Here is a 15,611-nt window from a genome sequence, read left to right on the forward strand (position 1 = left end):
ACCATGTTGCCCAGGCTGGTCTTGAACTCCTGAACTCAAGTGATCCACTTGCCTTGGCCTCCCAAAGTGCTGGGATTACAGGCATGAACTACTGCACCTGGCCTCAAGAAGAAATTTTAAAACTCGAGTAGTTGTATTAACAATAAAGAGGCTGGACACAGTGGCTCATGCCTGTAATCCCAGCACTTTGGGAGTCCCAGGCGGATAGATCCCCTGAGGTCGGGAGTTTGAGACCAGCCTGATCAACATGGAGAAACCCCGTCTCTACTAAAAAATACAAAATTAGCCGGGCATGGTGGTGCATTCCTGTAATCTCAGCTACTTGGGAGGCTGAGGCAGGAAAATCGCTTCAACTCAGGAGGTGGAGGTTGCAGTGAGCCGAGATCGTTCCATTGCACTCCAGCCTGGGCAACAAGAGTGACTCTGTCTCAAAAAAAAAAAAAAAAAAAAAAAGTTAAATATATATATATAAATAAAAATTTGGGCATTAAAATTCCATTTTACCTTTCTACCAAATAAAGCATTTTGCTGAATTTAAAATGTATGGTTCTCCATATGAAATTTTCGGCCAGGTGTGGTGGCTCACGCCTGTAATCCCAGCACTCTAGGAGGCCCAGGTGGGCAGATCACCTGAGGTCAGGAGTTTGAGACCAGCCTGGTCAGCATGGTGAAACCCTGTCTCTACTAAAAATACAAAAATTAGTTGGGCATGGTGACGTATGCCTATGGATATCCCAGCTACTCTGGAGGCTGAGGTAGGAGAATTGCTTGAGTGAGTTCACTGCACTCCAGCCTAGGTGACAAAGCCAGACTCTGTCTCAAAAACAAAACAACAAAAAAAAATAAAGTATATTGATGGATAGTTTGTGGGAATACTTTATTTTTCCATTTTTTAATTTTTCTGTTTTATTAAGGGAATCTTAATTGGGTAACACACTAATGAGTTCACCATTTTTAAAAACTGCAGCTGGTATCTGTTATGAAATTTGGTATGCTTTATAAAATAGCTTCCTGAATTTGCTTGTCATAATAGCTCACAGTTTGCTAATAGCAACAATGGTTATGCCAAATTATTCTATTTCTAGGCTTTTTTTGGTCAAAACATAGACTGTCAATAATAAGGAGTCTCTAGATTATACGCTTCGTTAATGTAGAATTTAAGATATTAAACTGTACTTAAAAACAATTGGGTAAAAAATGTGTTTTTTAGTTCAGTTTAGGTTTGTTTTTTTTTTTTTGCCTTAAAGGTAATTCTGTTTTGTTGTTGTTGTTTTGGGACAGAGTCTTGCTCTGTTGCCCAAGCTGGAGTGCAGTGGCATGATCTTGGCTCACTGCAGCCTCCACCTCTCGGGCTCAAGAGATCCTCCCACCTCAGCCTCCCAAGTAGCTGGGACAACAGGTTTGCACTACCATGCCTGGCTAACTTTTGTATTTTTTATAGAGACAGGGTCTCACTTTGTTGCTTTGGCTGGTCACGAACTCCTGGGCTCAAGCAATCTGCCTGTCTTGGCCTCTCAAAGTGTTGGGTTTACCGGTGTGAGCCACTGCACCCAGCTCTAAAGGTAATTCTGTAAGTGGCAAAGGATATCAGTTTAAGTGACAATAATTTGACAATGTTTAATCCCTTCACCTTCCCCAGTTTTATTCTCTGAAATTCTACCTCTTCTTTATTTTTGTGGTTGTTTTTTGATTTTTTGAAACAGAGTCTTGCTGTGTCACTCAGGCTGTAGTGTAGTTGCGCGACCTTGGCTCACTGCAGCATCAACCTCCTGGGCTCAAGCAATCCTCACACCTCGACCCCCTGTAGCTGGGACTACAGGTGTGCGCCACCATGGCCAAATAATTTTTGTATTTTTTGTACAGAAGGGTTTTGTCATGTTGCCCAGGCTGGTCTCAAACTCCTGGACTCAAGTTTTCTGCCTGCTTTGGCTTCCCAAAGTGCTTGGATTACAGGCATGAGTCACCACACCTGGCTTCTACCTAGTCTTTAAAGCTCAGCTGAAATGCTTGTCTGTGAACCTTCCTTATACTAGTTAGAAGCCATCTCTTTCTTTCTTGAACTGTTAAGGCTTCTTGTTTTGTCTGATAGGTCATTTATTATATAATGTTCTGTGTTGGTATTATTAATTTATGTGTCCTTGGCCCTTAGTGGGTCAGTCTGTTTGACAGTAAATAGTGACATATCTTCTTTTTGTACCTTGTGTGGGATCTAAGCATAATATATTTTTTCTTTTTGTGTTTTTAATATTTGATAGCAGTCAAGCTTGCAATAAGCACAGTATTTTTACATATAGCAAATGTTTCATTGATATTTGTTGAATTCATGGAGTAAGGTAGAATTTTTTATTTTATCCTTTTTCTACTTTCTATAACTTTTTCATTTGAGTTGATACAATGATAACGGTGGTATATTCATAAGAAGGCTTATTGTCTTAGATTGAATCATTTTATGATCTTCTGTAAATCTCTCATTCAACAGTGTTTTATGTTTTCAAGAGTAGCATTTAGTACTTAGTCTACATTAGTGCTGCTAAGGTGGTTCACTTTATGAGTTCATAATGACATCTGTTCAGGGTTGCTGCTTTGTCCCTAAAGCCTCAGAAGCCCTCATGCTGTGGGATGACTGTGGGTGTCTCCATTCAGTCCAGTCCCTTCTTCTTCTTTTTATTTTTCTCTACTCCTCCTTCTTGTCCCTTATTCTTTTTTTTTTTTTTTTTTTGAGATGGAACCTTGCTTTGCCACCTCACCCACCTTGGAGTGCAGTGGTACAATCTCGGCTCACTGCAGTCTCCGCCTGCTGGGTTCAAGCGATTCTCCTGCCTCAGCCTCCTGAGTAGCTGGGATTACAGGTGCACACCACCACGCCTGGCTAATTTTTGTTTTTAGTAGGGGTCTCACCATATTGGCCAGGCTGGTCTCGAACTCCTGACCTCAAATGATCCGCACATCTCAGCCTCCCAAAGTGCTGGGATTACAGGCGTGAGCTACTGTGCCCAGCCCTGTCCCTTATTTTTTAGTTAGGTCTCAGTCCTTTATTTTATTATCTATCAGTAAGAAGTTCCCTTAATTACTTTTTTTGTTTGTTTGTTTTTGAGACGGAGTCTCGCACTGTCTCCTGGGCTGGAGTACAGTGGCACGATCTCGGCTCACTGCAACCTCTGCCTCCCGGGTTCACGCGATTCTCTGGCCTCAGCCTCCCAAGTAGCTGGGATTACAGGTGCCCACCACCATGTCCAGCTAATTGTTTGTATTTTTAGTAGAGATGGGTTTCACCATGTTGGCCAGGCTGGTCTCAAACTCCTGACCTTGTGATTCCCCCACCTTGGCCTCCCAAAGTGCTGGGATTACAGGCGTGAGCCACCGTGCCTGGCCAATTACATTTTTTAACCTTTTGAATTTGTGACAAATATGTTTGATTGCATTTTAAATGTTCAGCTTCCTTTTAGGTAAATGAAGTGTATTCCAACTTTAATAAAGATGTGTTGGCCAGGCGTGGTGGCTCACGCCTGTAATCCCAGCACTTTGGGAGGCCGAGGCGGGTGGATCACAAGGTCAGGAGTTCGAGACCAGCCTGGCCAAGATGGTGAAACTCCGTCTCTACTAAAAATAAAAAATTAGCTGGGCGTGGTGGCAGGCGCCTGTAGTCCCAGCTACTCGGGAGGCTGAGGCAGGAGAATTCCTTGAACCTGGGAGGTGGAGGTTGCAGTGAGCCGAGATCGTGCCACTGCACTCTAGCCTGGGTGACAGAGCGAGACTCCATCTCAAAAAAAAAAAAAAAAAAGATGTGTTTACCACAAGAGGATTGTCAGATGTCTAGTTGGATAGAAACCAAAGGCAAAATACGAATCAAATATTGCCCTCAAATCTGGCAATGGCTTTTAAATGCATAGCAGTTTCATTCCCATGTTGAAATTCTTTTGAGTTGATTCTTTCTAGGTTACGGATTTTCTCCAATGAATTCAGAGTAGTTTCTTGATATCTACTATCTTTACAAAATCTTCCTGAAGTAAGTGGGGAACTTTCATTACTTAAGGAGGTTTTTGTTTCTTACTCTGTGTGACTTATGCTAGGTTTCACAGCATTAAAGCTAGAAACAGTGGCCACATCTTCCAGTCTCAAAATCTTAACCTTAATTTATACCTCAGAAGGGTAAGGCACTAGGACTTTAGAAACTGATTTGTATTTAGTTGGATGTAGCATAGGGTTTTTTTTTTTTTTAATTTTTTAAAATTTTTTTATTTTTTGAGACAAGAGTCTCGCTCTGTTGCCCAGGCTGGAGTACAGTGGTGCGATCTCAGCTCACTGCAACCTCTGCCTCCCAGGTTCAAGCAATTCTCCTGCCTCAGCCTCCTGCTGGGATTACAGGCATGCGCCCCCATGCCCGGCTAATTTTTGTATTTTTAGTAGAGACGGGGTTTCCCCATGTTGGTCAGGCTGGTCTTGAACTCTTGACCTCGTGATCCACCTACCTCGGCCTCCCAAAGTGCTGGGATTACAGGCGTGAGCCATCGCGCCTAGCCTAGTATAGTAGTTTTTCAGAAGAAAAAGATACTACTGGGCCAAATAAGTAGTTTCCTCTCTGGCAGCAGACTCAGGCCAGTATATACACCTTAAAAGGTACGAAATTCCATAAACCAGAGATTTGTATTAATTCTGACCAATAAAATATTTTGACAACATCTAGTAACATATAAAAGTAGGATCTACCATTTTCTGGATATACTAATGATGTAATTTTTTTTACATGTCCCAAGTAGCTGGGATTACAGGCGCCTGCCACCACGCCTGACTAATTTTTTGTATTTTTAGTAGAGACGGGGTTTTGCCATGTTGGCTAGGCTGGTCTCGAGCTCCTGTCCTCAGGTGATCCACCCACCTCGGACTCCCAGATTGCTGGGATTACAGGCGTGAGCCACCACGCCTGGCCTAATGATGTAATTTTTATTATAAAATAACGACTGGGCACAGTGATTTATACCTGTATTCCCAGCACTTTGGAACATTGGGACAGGAGGATCACTTGAGCCTAGGAGTTCAAGGCTGCAGTGAACTATAATTGTGCCACTGTACTCCAGCCTGGGCGACAGAGCAGAACCCTATCTTTAAAAAAAAAAAAAAAAAAAAAAAACCCTTGCGAGCTCAGCACAAAGGTATTCTGAGTAGACATGTCAATAAACCTTACACTCATTTGAATTTCTAGTGCTAAGAAGACAAAGATGCCTAGGCCAATGGTCCTGCCCCCAAGGAGTTCAGATTCCAGTACATTCATTCAGTCACGTTGGGGAAGCTGAGAAGGTCTAACAGAAATGTGGAGGGTGAGAAGGACTTCTTTTAAACAGTTTCATGAAAACTGCATTCATTGAGTTAGTATGCTTACATGTGAAAAGTTTGTAGGGCTTCTTTTGGCATGAAAACGAGAAAAACTCAGAGTTTCAAAATGCCTCTATATCCTTGGGGGAATATGAGTGATGATTTTATTACCTAATCATGGAAGTGAAAAAGAAGGGCTATGCAAATTGGTGTTGGGCATGTAATTACAGAGGAATTGCATCTGAGCTCACCCATGTGTGTTCTCCTTGGCATCTGTGCCTAGGGCCAGGTTAGCAAACATGCCCTCAAAGGTATGGGGTTTGATGTTTTTGTGGAGGGTGTAACAGTTGAGTGGTGGAAATTGCTTAACATTGGCTATTACAGCAGTATAAGTCTCTTTATGTTGGCTTGCTATTGTATTTTAAGACAATTTGGAAAGAGTGAGTTGTTTTATTGAATCAAATTTATTCTGATCGGGAAAAATAGTAATGTAAATAAACTTTTGCAGCCTCCATTGATTCATTTTGTTCTGCAACAGACCTTAGGCTTATAGTCTGTCAAAATGTTGTTCAAGGGAGCAACTATTTAATTTAAATATCAACCATGCAGCCAAACTCAAGGAATCCATTTCTTTGGGCTCTTTTCCTTGGTGAATTTTAGAGCTGAGTGGAGGTTAAAAATATAAGAAAGTTAGGCTGGGCATGGTGGATTACTTGAGGTCAGGAGTTTGAGACCAGCCTGGTTAACATGGTGAAACCCTGTTTCTACCAAAAATACAAAAATTTGATCATGCCACTGCACCCCAGCCTGGGGCACAGAGCGAGACTCCCATCTCAAAAAAAAAAAAAAAAAAAAAAAAAAAAAAATTAGCTGGGCATGGTGGCGCGCGCCAGCTACTTGGTAGGCTGAGGTGGGAGAATCACTTGAACCTGGCAGACACAGGTTGCAGTGAGCTGAGATCACGCCACTTCACTCCAGCCTGGGTGACAGAGTGAGACCCTATCTCAAAAAAAAAAAAATAATAAAACAATATATATGAAAGTTAATAAATCAGGGAAGTTAGCCAGTAGGAAATGATAATATACAAGGGAACAAGTAAGAGGGACCATGGGAAGTGATGTTTTTTCCAGTAATAAAAGGCATGGTTTGATTTTTTTTTTTTTTTTTTTTTTTTGAGATGGAGTTTGCTCTTGTTGCCCAGGCTAGAGTGCGGTGGCATGATTTCGGCTTACTGCAACCTCCACCTCTCCAGTTCAAGCGATTCTCCTGCCTCAGCCTCCCGAGTAGCTGGGATTACAGGCATGTGCCACCACGCCCAGCTAGTTTTTTGGAGACGGGGTTTCACCATGTTAGCCAGGCTGGTCTTGAACTCCTGACCTCAGGTGATCTGCTCACCTTGGCCTCCCAGAGTGCTGGGATTACAGGCGTGAGCCACCATGCTCGGCGACTGTACGTTTTAGGATAGGAATTTGGGCTGGAAATGGAGGTCTCTGTTGTTTGAAAGGCCTCCCTCTAGCGAGTCAGTCATGTTGAAAAACACCTTACCCACATGAGCATGGAAAGAGGCCTAACTATCTAGGATCCTTTTTCTTTTTCTTTTTTTTTTTTAAGATGGAGTCTCACTCTGTCGCCCAGGCTGGAGGGCAGTGGTGCAATCTTGGCTCACTGCATCCTCTGCCTCCCAGGTTCAAGTGATTCTCCCGCCTTAGCCTCCCGAGTAGCTGGGACTACAGGTGCACGGCACCATGCCCGGCTAATTTTTGTATTTTTAGTAGAGACAGGGTTTCACCATATTGGCCAGGCTGGTCTCGAACTCCTGAGCTCGTGATCCACCTGCCTCAGCTTCTCGAAGTGCTGGGATTACAGGTGTGAGCCACCACACCTGGCCTAGGATCCTTTTTCTAATACAATTTTCAGGAAACCCATTATAATACTCTTCTCTGCTTTTGGGGGAATGAAGGGAATTGCTTCTTTGTCACTGTCACTGCCTTTCCCCCACACCACCAGGTGGACTTAAGCCACTCCCAGTCCTTCCAAGTAGCCACCAATTTGCTGATTATCACTAAGATTCTAATAGCCACTTTGCTAGGACACATTTGCAGTATCATAAGCTTTCAGCCAGTTTGGTAGGTAAATTACCTTGGAAGCAATTTTATGAGTTCATGTTTTCATTTTCCTTAATGTGATTCTTCCAGTTTTAAAAGATGTTACCCATAATTAGTGCATGAATTACTGCAGTGGTAGAGATGAGGTAGGAGGTTTCTGTTCTCTGCTGTCCCCTCTGTGTCTCTTTTTGGAACATTTTAGATCTTTCTCAAAGCCCCAAAGTATATTTCGAGATTACTCTTCATTTCCTTCCCCACTCCCCGCAAATCCAGCTTTTCCCAATTTTGGGAAGAACTGGGAAGAGAAGACCGTTCTTATTCTTCCTTTGATCAGTGCTAGAGGGAATGCTGGAAATTTGTAAAGTGGGGTGGCATAGTAAATGGTCTGGGTAGAGTGTGTTGAGTAAGGGAAATAAATGTATTAAAAAATAATAAAATTAGCCCTTCAAAAGGACTTACTGTCCGTCTGTAAGGAGGCCAGCTGAAGCTGTTAGCTCCTTTAGGGTCTGCCTCAGCTTTGGCGCCTTCTGCCAGTGGTTGAGCGAAGCAGTGATTTAGAGCCTTGCCCTTTCTGCCCAGTACTAGATTCCCCTGAGTGGCCGTCTTTGCTCCCGAGCTCTCTGGACAGGCTTTGTCAGGTCTGCGTTGTGGTCTGATGGCTCCTCTTGCTCAATCCTGCTGCTTCTGCACTTCTTCCAGAAGTTACTTCCCATTAAACTTTTTTCATTCTGAATTCTGTCTAGCATCTGCTACCTGGAGAATCTAATCTGCAATACAGTTCTTACATAAAACACCCTATTTCTTTCATTTTACTGGTTTTACCTCAGACTTTGTGTATAATGTCATAGGAGTATAAATGAGATGCCTGCCTCTATGTGTATGTTTTCTTTGTAGAAAATTTAGGAAATACAGATAAGCAGAAGCAAGACATTTTTATAATTATTAATAATATTCCCACTAGAAGTAACTGCTGATAATGGCTTATTTTGGCAAACTTTATTTATTTATTTAAGATGGAGTCTTGTTCTGTCGCCCAGGCTGGAGTGCAGTGGAGCGACCTCAGCTCACTGCAACCTCTGCCTCCTGGGCTCAAGCGATTCTCCTGCCTCAGCCTCCCGAGTAGCTGGGATTACAGACATGTGCCACCACACCCAACTAATTTTTGTGTTTTTAGTAGAGACAGGGTTTCACCATGCTGGCCATGCTGGTCTCGAACTCCTAACCTCAGGTGATCCACCCGCCTCGGCCTCCCAAAGTTCTGGGATTACAGGCATGAGCCACTGCACCCAGCCAGTATTTTGACAAACTTTAGAGAAGTGCGTGAGTATTCAGCTCAGTAAATTTTTCACAAACAAAAAACATCTGTGTAACCAGTACCCAATCAGGAAACAGAACTTTACTAGTACCTCAGATACCTCACTTTTAACAGCATAAATTTTGCCTCGTTTTGAACTTGATATAATTGTAATCGTATAGTATATATTCTTCTTCTTCTTTTTTTTTTTTTCTTCGAGACACGGTCTAACTCGGTTGCCCAGGCTGGAGTCCAGTGGTGTGGTCATGGCTTCCTGTAGCCTCAAACTCTTGGGCTCAAGTGATTCTCCTGCTCAGCCTCCTGGGTAGCTGGGACCACAGATGTGTGCCACTACACCCGGTTAATTATTTTTTTGTAGAGATGGTGTCTCACTTTGTTGCCCAGGCTGGTCTCAAATTCCTGACCTCAAATGATCCTCCTGTTTTGGCTTACTAAAGTGTTGGGATTATAGGCATGAGCCACTGTGCCTGCCCATTCTTCTGTCTTCTGTTTGTTTGTTTGTTTGTTTGTTTGAGATGGAGTCTCGTTGTATTGTCTAGGCTGGAGTGCAGTGGCCCAGTCTTGGCTAACTGCAACCTCTGCCTCCCAGGTTCAAGTGATTCTCCTGCCTCATCCTCCCAAGTAACTGGTATTACAGGCATGTGCATCACCAAGCCTGGCTAAGTTTTGGATTTTTGTTTGTTTGTTTGTTGAGACGATCTCACTCTATTGCCCAGGCTGGAGTGCAGTGGAGTGATCTCGGCTCACTGCAACCTCCGCCACCCGGGTTCAAGTGATTCTCAACCTTCCTAGTAGCTGGGACTACAGGCATACGCAACCACGCCCAGCTAATTTTTGCATTTTTAGTAGAGATGGAGTTTCACCATGTTGGCCAGGCTGGTTTTGAACTCCTGACCTCAGGTGATCTGCCTGCCTCAGCCTCCCAAAGTGTTGGGATTACAGGCATGAGCCACCGCATCCGGCCTTCTATCTTCTTTTGCTTAACCTTATGTTTGAGAGATTTATTTATATGTATGTAACCTGTGGTTCTTTGCTCTATAATATTTCATGGCGAATGTACCACAACTTATTTGTTCTTTTGCTGATAGACATTCATGTTCTTCTAGTTTTTTACTGCCTGGATCTCTTAATGATTCGTATTTTCTATTGTAAATACTGCCTTGTATTTGGTATTTTAGCAAGTGAAGCCTATTCTTGGAACATTTACTATCTTCTTTTTTTTTTTTTTTTTTTGAGAGTCTTTCTCTGTGGCCCGGGCTGGAGTGCAGTGGCACAATCTCGGCTCACTGCAACCTCTGTCTCCCAGGTTCAAGCGATTTTCCTGCCTCAGCCTCCTGAGTAGCTGGGATTACAGGCACGCGCCACTACACCTGGCTGATTTTTGTATTTTAGTAGAGATGGGGTTCCACCATGTTGCCCACGCTGGTCTCGAACTCCTGACGTAAGGCGATCTGCCGGCCTCAGAATCCCAAAGTGCTGGGACTACAGGTGTGAGCCACTGCACCCAACCAAGAATTACTATATTTTGTAAATGGAAATAACCACTATTAAAAACAGAATGCTATAAATAGAATGATGTCTTTTGTTTCTAAAGTTGATGTACTAGAGCAATGTGAAAACAATAACAAAAGAGATATTTTGTGGCAAAGTTATCTCAGGGTAAACACTGCAGTCGCAGGCACTGCTGGCAAGTATTCTCCGGGCAAACAGGAAAAAGGTTAAGTGAATCGTCTTGCGTAAAAGCTTAGAAAAACTGTTCTTTCTTTTCTTTCTTTTTTTTTTTTTTGAGTTGGAGGTTTGCTCTTGTTGCCCAGGCTGGAGTGCAGTGGCACGATCTTGGCTCACCGCAACTCTGCCTCCCAGGTTCAAGTGATTCTCCTGCCTCAGCCTCCCGAGTAGCTGGGATTACAGGCATGTGCCACCATGCCCGGCTAATTTTCAGTTTTTAGTAGAGACGGGGTTTTTCCATGTTGGTCAGGCTGGTCTCAAACTCCCAACTTCAGGTGATCCGCCCACCTTGGTCTCCCAAAGTGCTGGGATTACAGGTTTGAGCCACCGTGCCTGGTCGAAAACCTGTTATTTCTTAACCCATATTCTCAGAATGTTATTACTCTTTGCAGGACCCAGAGTTAGTTTTTCCTTCAAAGTTTGAGGTCTTAGATCATTGTTACTGGCCAAGGAGGCTAGTTGCTCTTCCCTTTGCTGTCGGTCAGTCAGATCCTTGAGTTAGAGGAATTGTTGGAGAACAAGTTTTCTGGTTTATGGTTATACCAGAACTTGGCTGCCACTCTGGTTTTCAGTGAAGAGAAAAAATGTAATCAAAAGCTTTTGGGGATGGGCTTGGTATTTGAGGGGTACCTGTCGAATTAAGGTGGCTCACAAATGGTGTTGGAAAGTGCTGAAGAGCAGATTTCACACTGAGGGTGGAAACGAAATTATGAAGAGCTTGGATGTGCATGCCCGAATTGTTTTTGAGCTGCTTTCAGTGGAATACTGATATTTGTGTTTTACCTATTACAGCTGTTGAGTGGAATGTCATGGCCAGCTCCTCGGACAGTGAAGATGACAGTTTCATGGCTGTGGACCAGGAAGAAACTGTGCTGGAAGGGACAATGGAGCAAGATGAGGAGCCCCACCCAGTATTGGAGGCTGAGGAGACTAGACATAATAGGTCCATGTCGGAGCTGCCAGAAGAGGTTTTGGAGTATATCCTGTCCTTTCTCTCACCGTATCAGGAACACAAAACTGCGGCCCTTGTCTGCAAACAGTGGTATCGACTTATCAAAGGTACTGTGGATAGGAGAAAGGTTTATTTATTGATTTCAAATTTCACTGATTTATTTTTAGACTCCAAATTTAGTTTTTTTCCTCCCTTAAATGTATTATGGTTATAAAATCTAGCATTAGACCATACTACCTGGTTTTCTTTCTTACCCTGGTTAGTTTAATGAACAGCTTGAATACTAAAGTATCTAATCCCATTTGCTTTTTAAAATGAGGATTCTTTTTAAAAGCTTCATATTCTTAGAGTTGATCTGGTTAATTGTATTGTTCTTTTCTTTTTTTTTTTTTTCAGACGGAGTCTCACTCTGTCACCCAGGCTGGAGTGCAGTGGCCTCATCTCGGCTCACTGCAAGCTCTGCCTCCCGGGTTCACGCTATTCACCTGCCTCAGCCTCCGGAGTAGCTGGGACTACAGGTGCCTGCCACCATGCCTGGCTGATTTTTTGTATTTTTAGTAGAGACGGGGTTTCACTGTGTTAGCCAGAATAGTCTCGATCTCCTGACCTCGTGATCCATCTGCCTCGGCCTCCCAAGTGGATTAATTGTATAGTTCTTGAAAGGGCAAAATAGAAATGGATATGGGATAATAGTAATAGCCAACGTGAACATAGCTTTTATCACGTGTCAAGCACTATTGTAACTGCTCTGCATTCTCACAGCAAACCCTGACTAGAACATCCTGCATTTTATAGATGACAGAACTGAGTGAAGCACAGTTAACTTATTTACACGGATAGTAAATGCAGGATTAAAGATTCACATTCAGGCGATCTGGCTTTAAAGTCCATGCTCTTATTAAGGCTACAGATTGTCTCTGAGTAGCTACTTTTAGCAACTGTGCTTTCTTGAAAACATTTGTCACTTGATTTTATCTCTAAACAGCAAAGACCCTATATACATCTTTTACTTTTTAAAATATGTTTCTTGGCCGGGTGCAGTGGCTGACGCCAGTAATCCCAGCACTTTGCAAGGCCAAGGCAGGTGGATCACCTGAGGTCAAGTTCGAGACCAGCCTGGCCAACATGGTGAAACCCTATCTCTACTAAAAATACAAAAATTAACCGGGTGTGGTGGTGGGCGCCTATAATCGCAGCTACTTGGGAGGCTGAGGCAAGAGAATTGCTTGAACCCAGGAGGCAGAGGTTGCAGTGAGCCAAGATCACACCACTGGACTCCAGCCTGGGCGACAGAGCAAGACTCTGGTCCTTTTTTCATCCTTTTCCTAATCAAGATTTCAACTTTTTGCTAAATGTTTAGGTGGCTAGACATGCTATATTTTTAATTAGCAGAAAGCAGGCAGTGGCTTCATTGCAACTTAAGTGGAAAGGGCCCATTTTTTGTTTGAAGATGATCAATCAAGTGGAGTAATTTTTTATCAAGCGAGGGTTGTCTCGATGTATTCTTTCCTGGGGGAACAAGGCAGCCAGAGATATAACAGAGAACAATCTTTAGATCAAAATCAATCCGTTTTAAAATGTTTTCCTTGCATCAAGGTGGTTCTCATGGGGAAGGGAGTCCTTGTCAACTCCCAAAGTCCACCTAGAGGGCTAAGAACCAGCTGTATTGAAACTGCTCTGTGGGCCCTGTGCTCATTTGATTATAACTGCTAATACTGGCACACACAGCCTGCTTCTATATTCTGAGTTGATGGGCTCTTCAGGAGAGATTGGCTCCCTGCAATGTGGAAATACAAGGTTTCACTTCTCAAATAAAGGGAGGAAAACCACAGGTAGGGGACTGTGATTTAATCAAATATATGAATTTATCCTTAGGTTTTCTTTGGCAGTCTTATTTGGTTTTCTTTCTTTTCTCTCGCCTTTCTTTCTTTCTTTCCTTCTTTCTTTTTCTCTTTCTTTCTTTCTCTCTCCCTCCCTCTCTCTCTCTTTCTTCTTTTCTTTCTTTTTTTATTTTTATTTAGAGAAGAACCCTACCCTAGTACTCACAGTCTCAGATCTATCTTTCTGGCAGAAGTCACTAATGAGATAGTTTTGTTTGTTTGTTTTTAATTTTAATAGACTTTTTTTTAAAGAGCACTTTTAGGTTCACAGCAAAATTGAGCAGGAGAAACAAATTCCTCTGAGCGGACACAGTGGAACACACCTGTAATGCCAGCACTTTGGGAGGCCGACGTGGGCGGATCGCTTGAGGTCAGGAGTTCAAGACCAGCCTGGTCAACATGGTGAAACCTCATTTCTACTGAAAATACAAAAATTAGCCAGGCATGGTGGTGGGTGCCTGTAGTCCTAGCTACTCGGGAGGCTGAGGCAGGAGAAACGTTCAAACCTGGGAGGCAGAGGTTGCAGTGCGCCAAGATCGAGCCACTGCACTCGAGTCTGGATGACAGAGTGAGATTCCGTCTCAAAAAAAAAAACAAAACAAAACCGATTTCTCATATATCCCCTACCCTGACACATGTATAGCCTCTCCCATTATCAACATCCCCTATCAGAGTGGTACATGTGTTACAATTGATGAACCTGTACTGAAACATTGTTATTATCCCAAATTCCATAGTTTACATTAATATTCATGCTTGGTGTTGTGCATTCTATGGGTTTGGATGAATGTATAATGACACATATCCACTGTTATAATATCATAATAGCTTCACTGCCCTAAAAATCCTGTATACTCTCTCTGTTTATCCTTTCCTTCCACCAACCACTGGCAATCACTGATTTTTTTACTGTCTCCATAGTTTTGCCTTTTCTAGACGGTCATATAATTGGAATCATACAGTATATAGCCTTTTCCGATTGGTTTCTTTCACTTAGTAATATTTGCATTTACGTTTCCTCCTTATTTTTTGAGACAGGGTCATGCTCTGTTGCCCAGGCTGGAGTGCATTGGTGCGACTTTGGCTCACTGCAACCTCCGCCTCCCGGGCTCAAGTGATCTTCCCACCTCAGCCACCAGAATAGCTGGGACCACAGGTGTGCACCCCCATGCCTGTGTAATTTTAAAAAAAAATGTTTATAGAGACAGGATCTTGCTGTTACCTAGACTGGTGTCAAACTCCTAAGCTCAAATGATTTTCCTGCCTCAGCTTCCAAAAGTGCTGGGAATATAGGTGTGAGCCACCGTGCCTGGCTTCCTCCTTTCTTTTCATGATTTCTTAGCTCTTTTTTTTGTTAGTGCTGAGTAATATTTCATTGTCTAGATGCACCACAGTTTGTTTACCCACTCACTTACTGAAAGGGCATCTTGATTGCTTCCAAGATTTTACAGTTATTAGTAAAGCTGGTGTAAGCATCCATGTGCAGGTTTTTCTGTGGACATAAGTTTTCAGCTCCTTTGGGTAAATAAATACCAAGGTGCACAATTGCTGGATCATATGGTAAGAGCATCGTTAGTTTTGTAAAGAACTGCCAAAATGTTTTAAGTGGCTAAACCATTTTGTACTCCCACTAGCAGTGAATGAGAGTTCCTTTTGCTCCACATTCTCACCAGCATTTGTAGTAGAAGTTGGGATTTTCATCATTCTCACAGATGTGTAGTGGTATCTCATTTTAATTTGCATTTCCCTGATGACAAATGATATGGAGCATATTTTCATGCGCTTATGTGTTATCCACATACCTTCTTCGGTGAAGTGTCTGTTTCAGGTCTTTGACCCATTTTTTATTTTATATATACGTGTATATATGATTTATATATAAATATATATTTATATATATGATATATATCTATTTATATATAATATATTATATATTATGTATAGATAAAATATACATAAATATATAAAAAAATATATATTTTTTTGAGACAAGATGTTGCTCTGTCACCCATGTTGGAGCACAGTGGCATGATCATAGCTCATTGCGGCCTCGACTTCCTGGGCTCAAGCAATCCTCTCGCCTCAGCCTTCCAAGTAGCTGGGACTACAGGTGTATACCACCACACCCAGCTAATTTTTGTATTTATTTATTTATTTTAGTAGAGATGGGGTCTCACTGTGTTGCTCAGGCTGGTCCTGAACTCTTGGGCTCAAGCGATCTTACCACCTGGGCCTGCTAAGGTCCTGGGATTATGAGCCACCATGCCAGGCCTTTGACCCTTTTTTTTTTTTTTTTTTTTTTTTGTGAGACGGAGTCTCTC

At 42.6% G+C, this 15,611-nt stretch overlaps 1 protein-coding gene across 8 annotated transcripts in view; it reads left to right on the forward strand.

The window, feature by feature from the left end:
* The window catches only part of FBXO42 (F-box protein 42), a 107,915-nt gene that overhangs the window by 26,724 nt on the left and 65,580 nt on the right, over positions 1–15,611 (forward strand). For 4 of the 8 annotated variants that reach the window (XM_054549790.2, XM_054549815.2, XM_054549631.2 and 1 more), the window contains 1 exon segment: positions 11,251–11,517. In XM_054549790.2, coding sequence (XP_054405765.1) covers positions 11,268–11,517 — 250 coding nt within the window. In that variant the 5' untranslated portion in view covers positions 11,251–11,267. 8 annotated transcript variants of the gene reach the window in all.

Source organism: Pongo abelii, chromosome 1 (genome assembly GCF_028885655.2).
Source record: "Pongo abelii isolate AG06213 chromosome 1, NHGRI_mPonAbe1-v2.0_pri, whole genome shotgun sequence".
NCBI lineage: Eukaryota > Metazoa > Chordata > Mammalia > Primates > Hominidae > Pongo > Pongo abelii.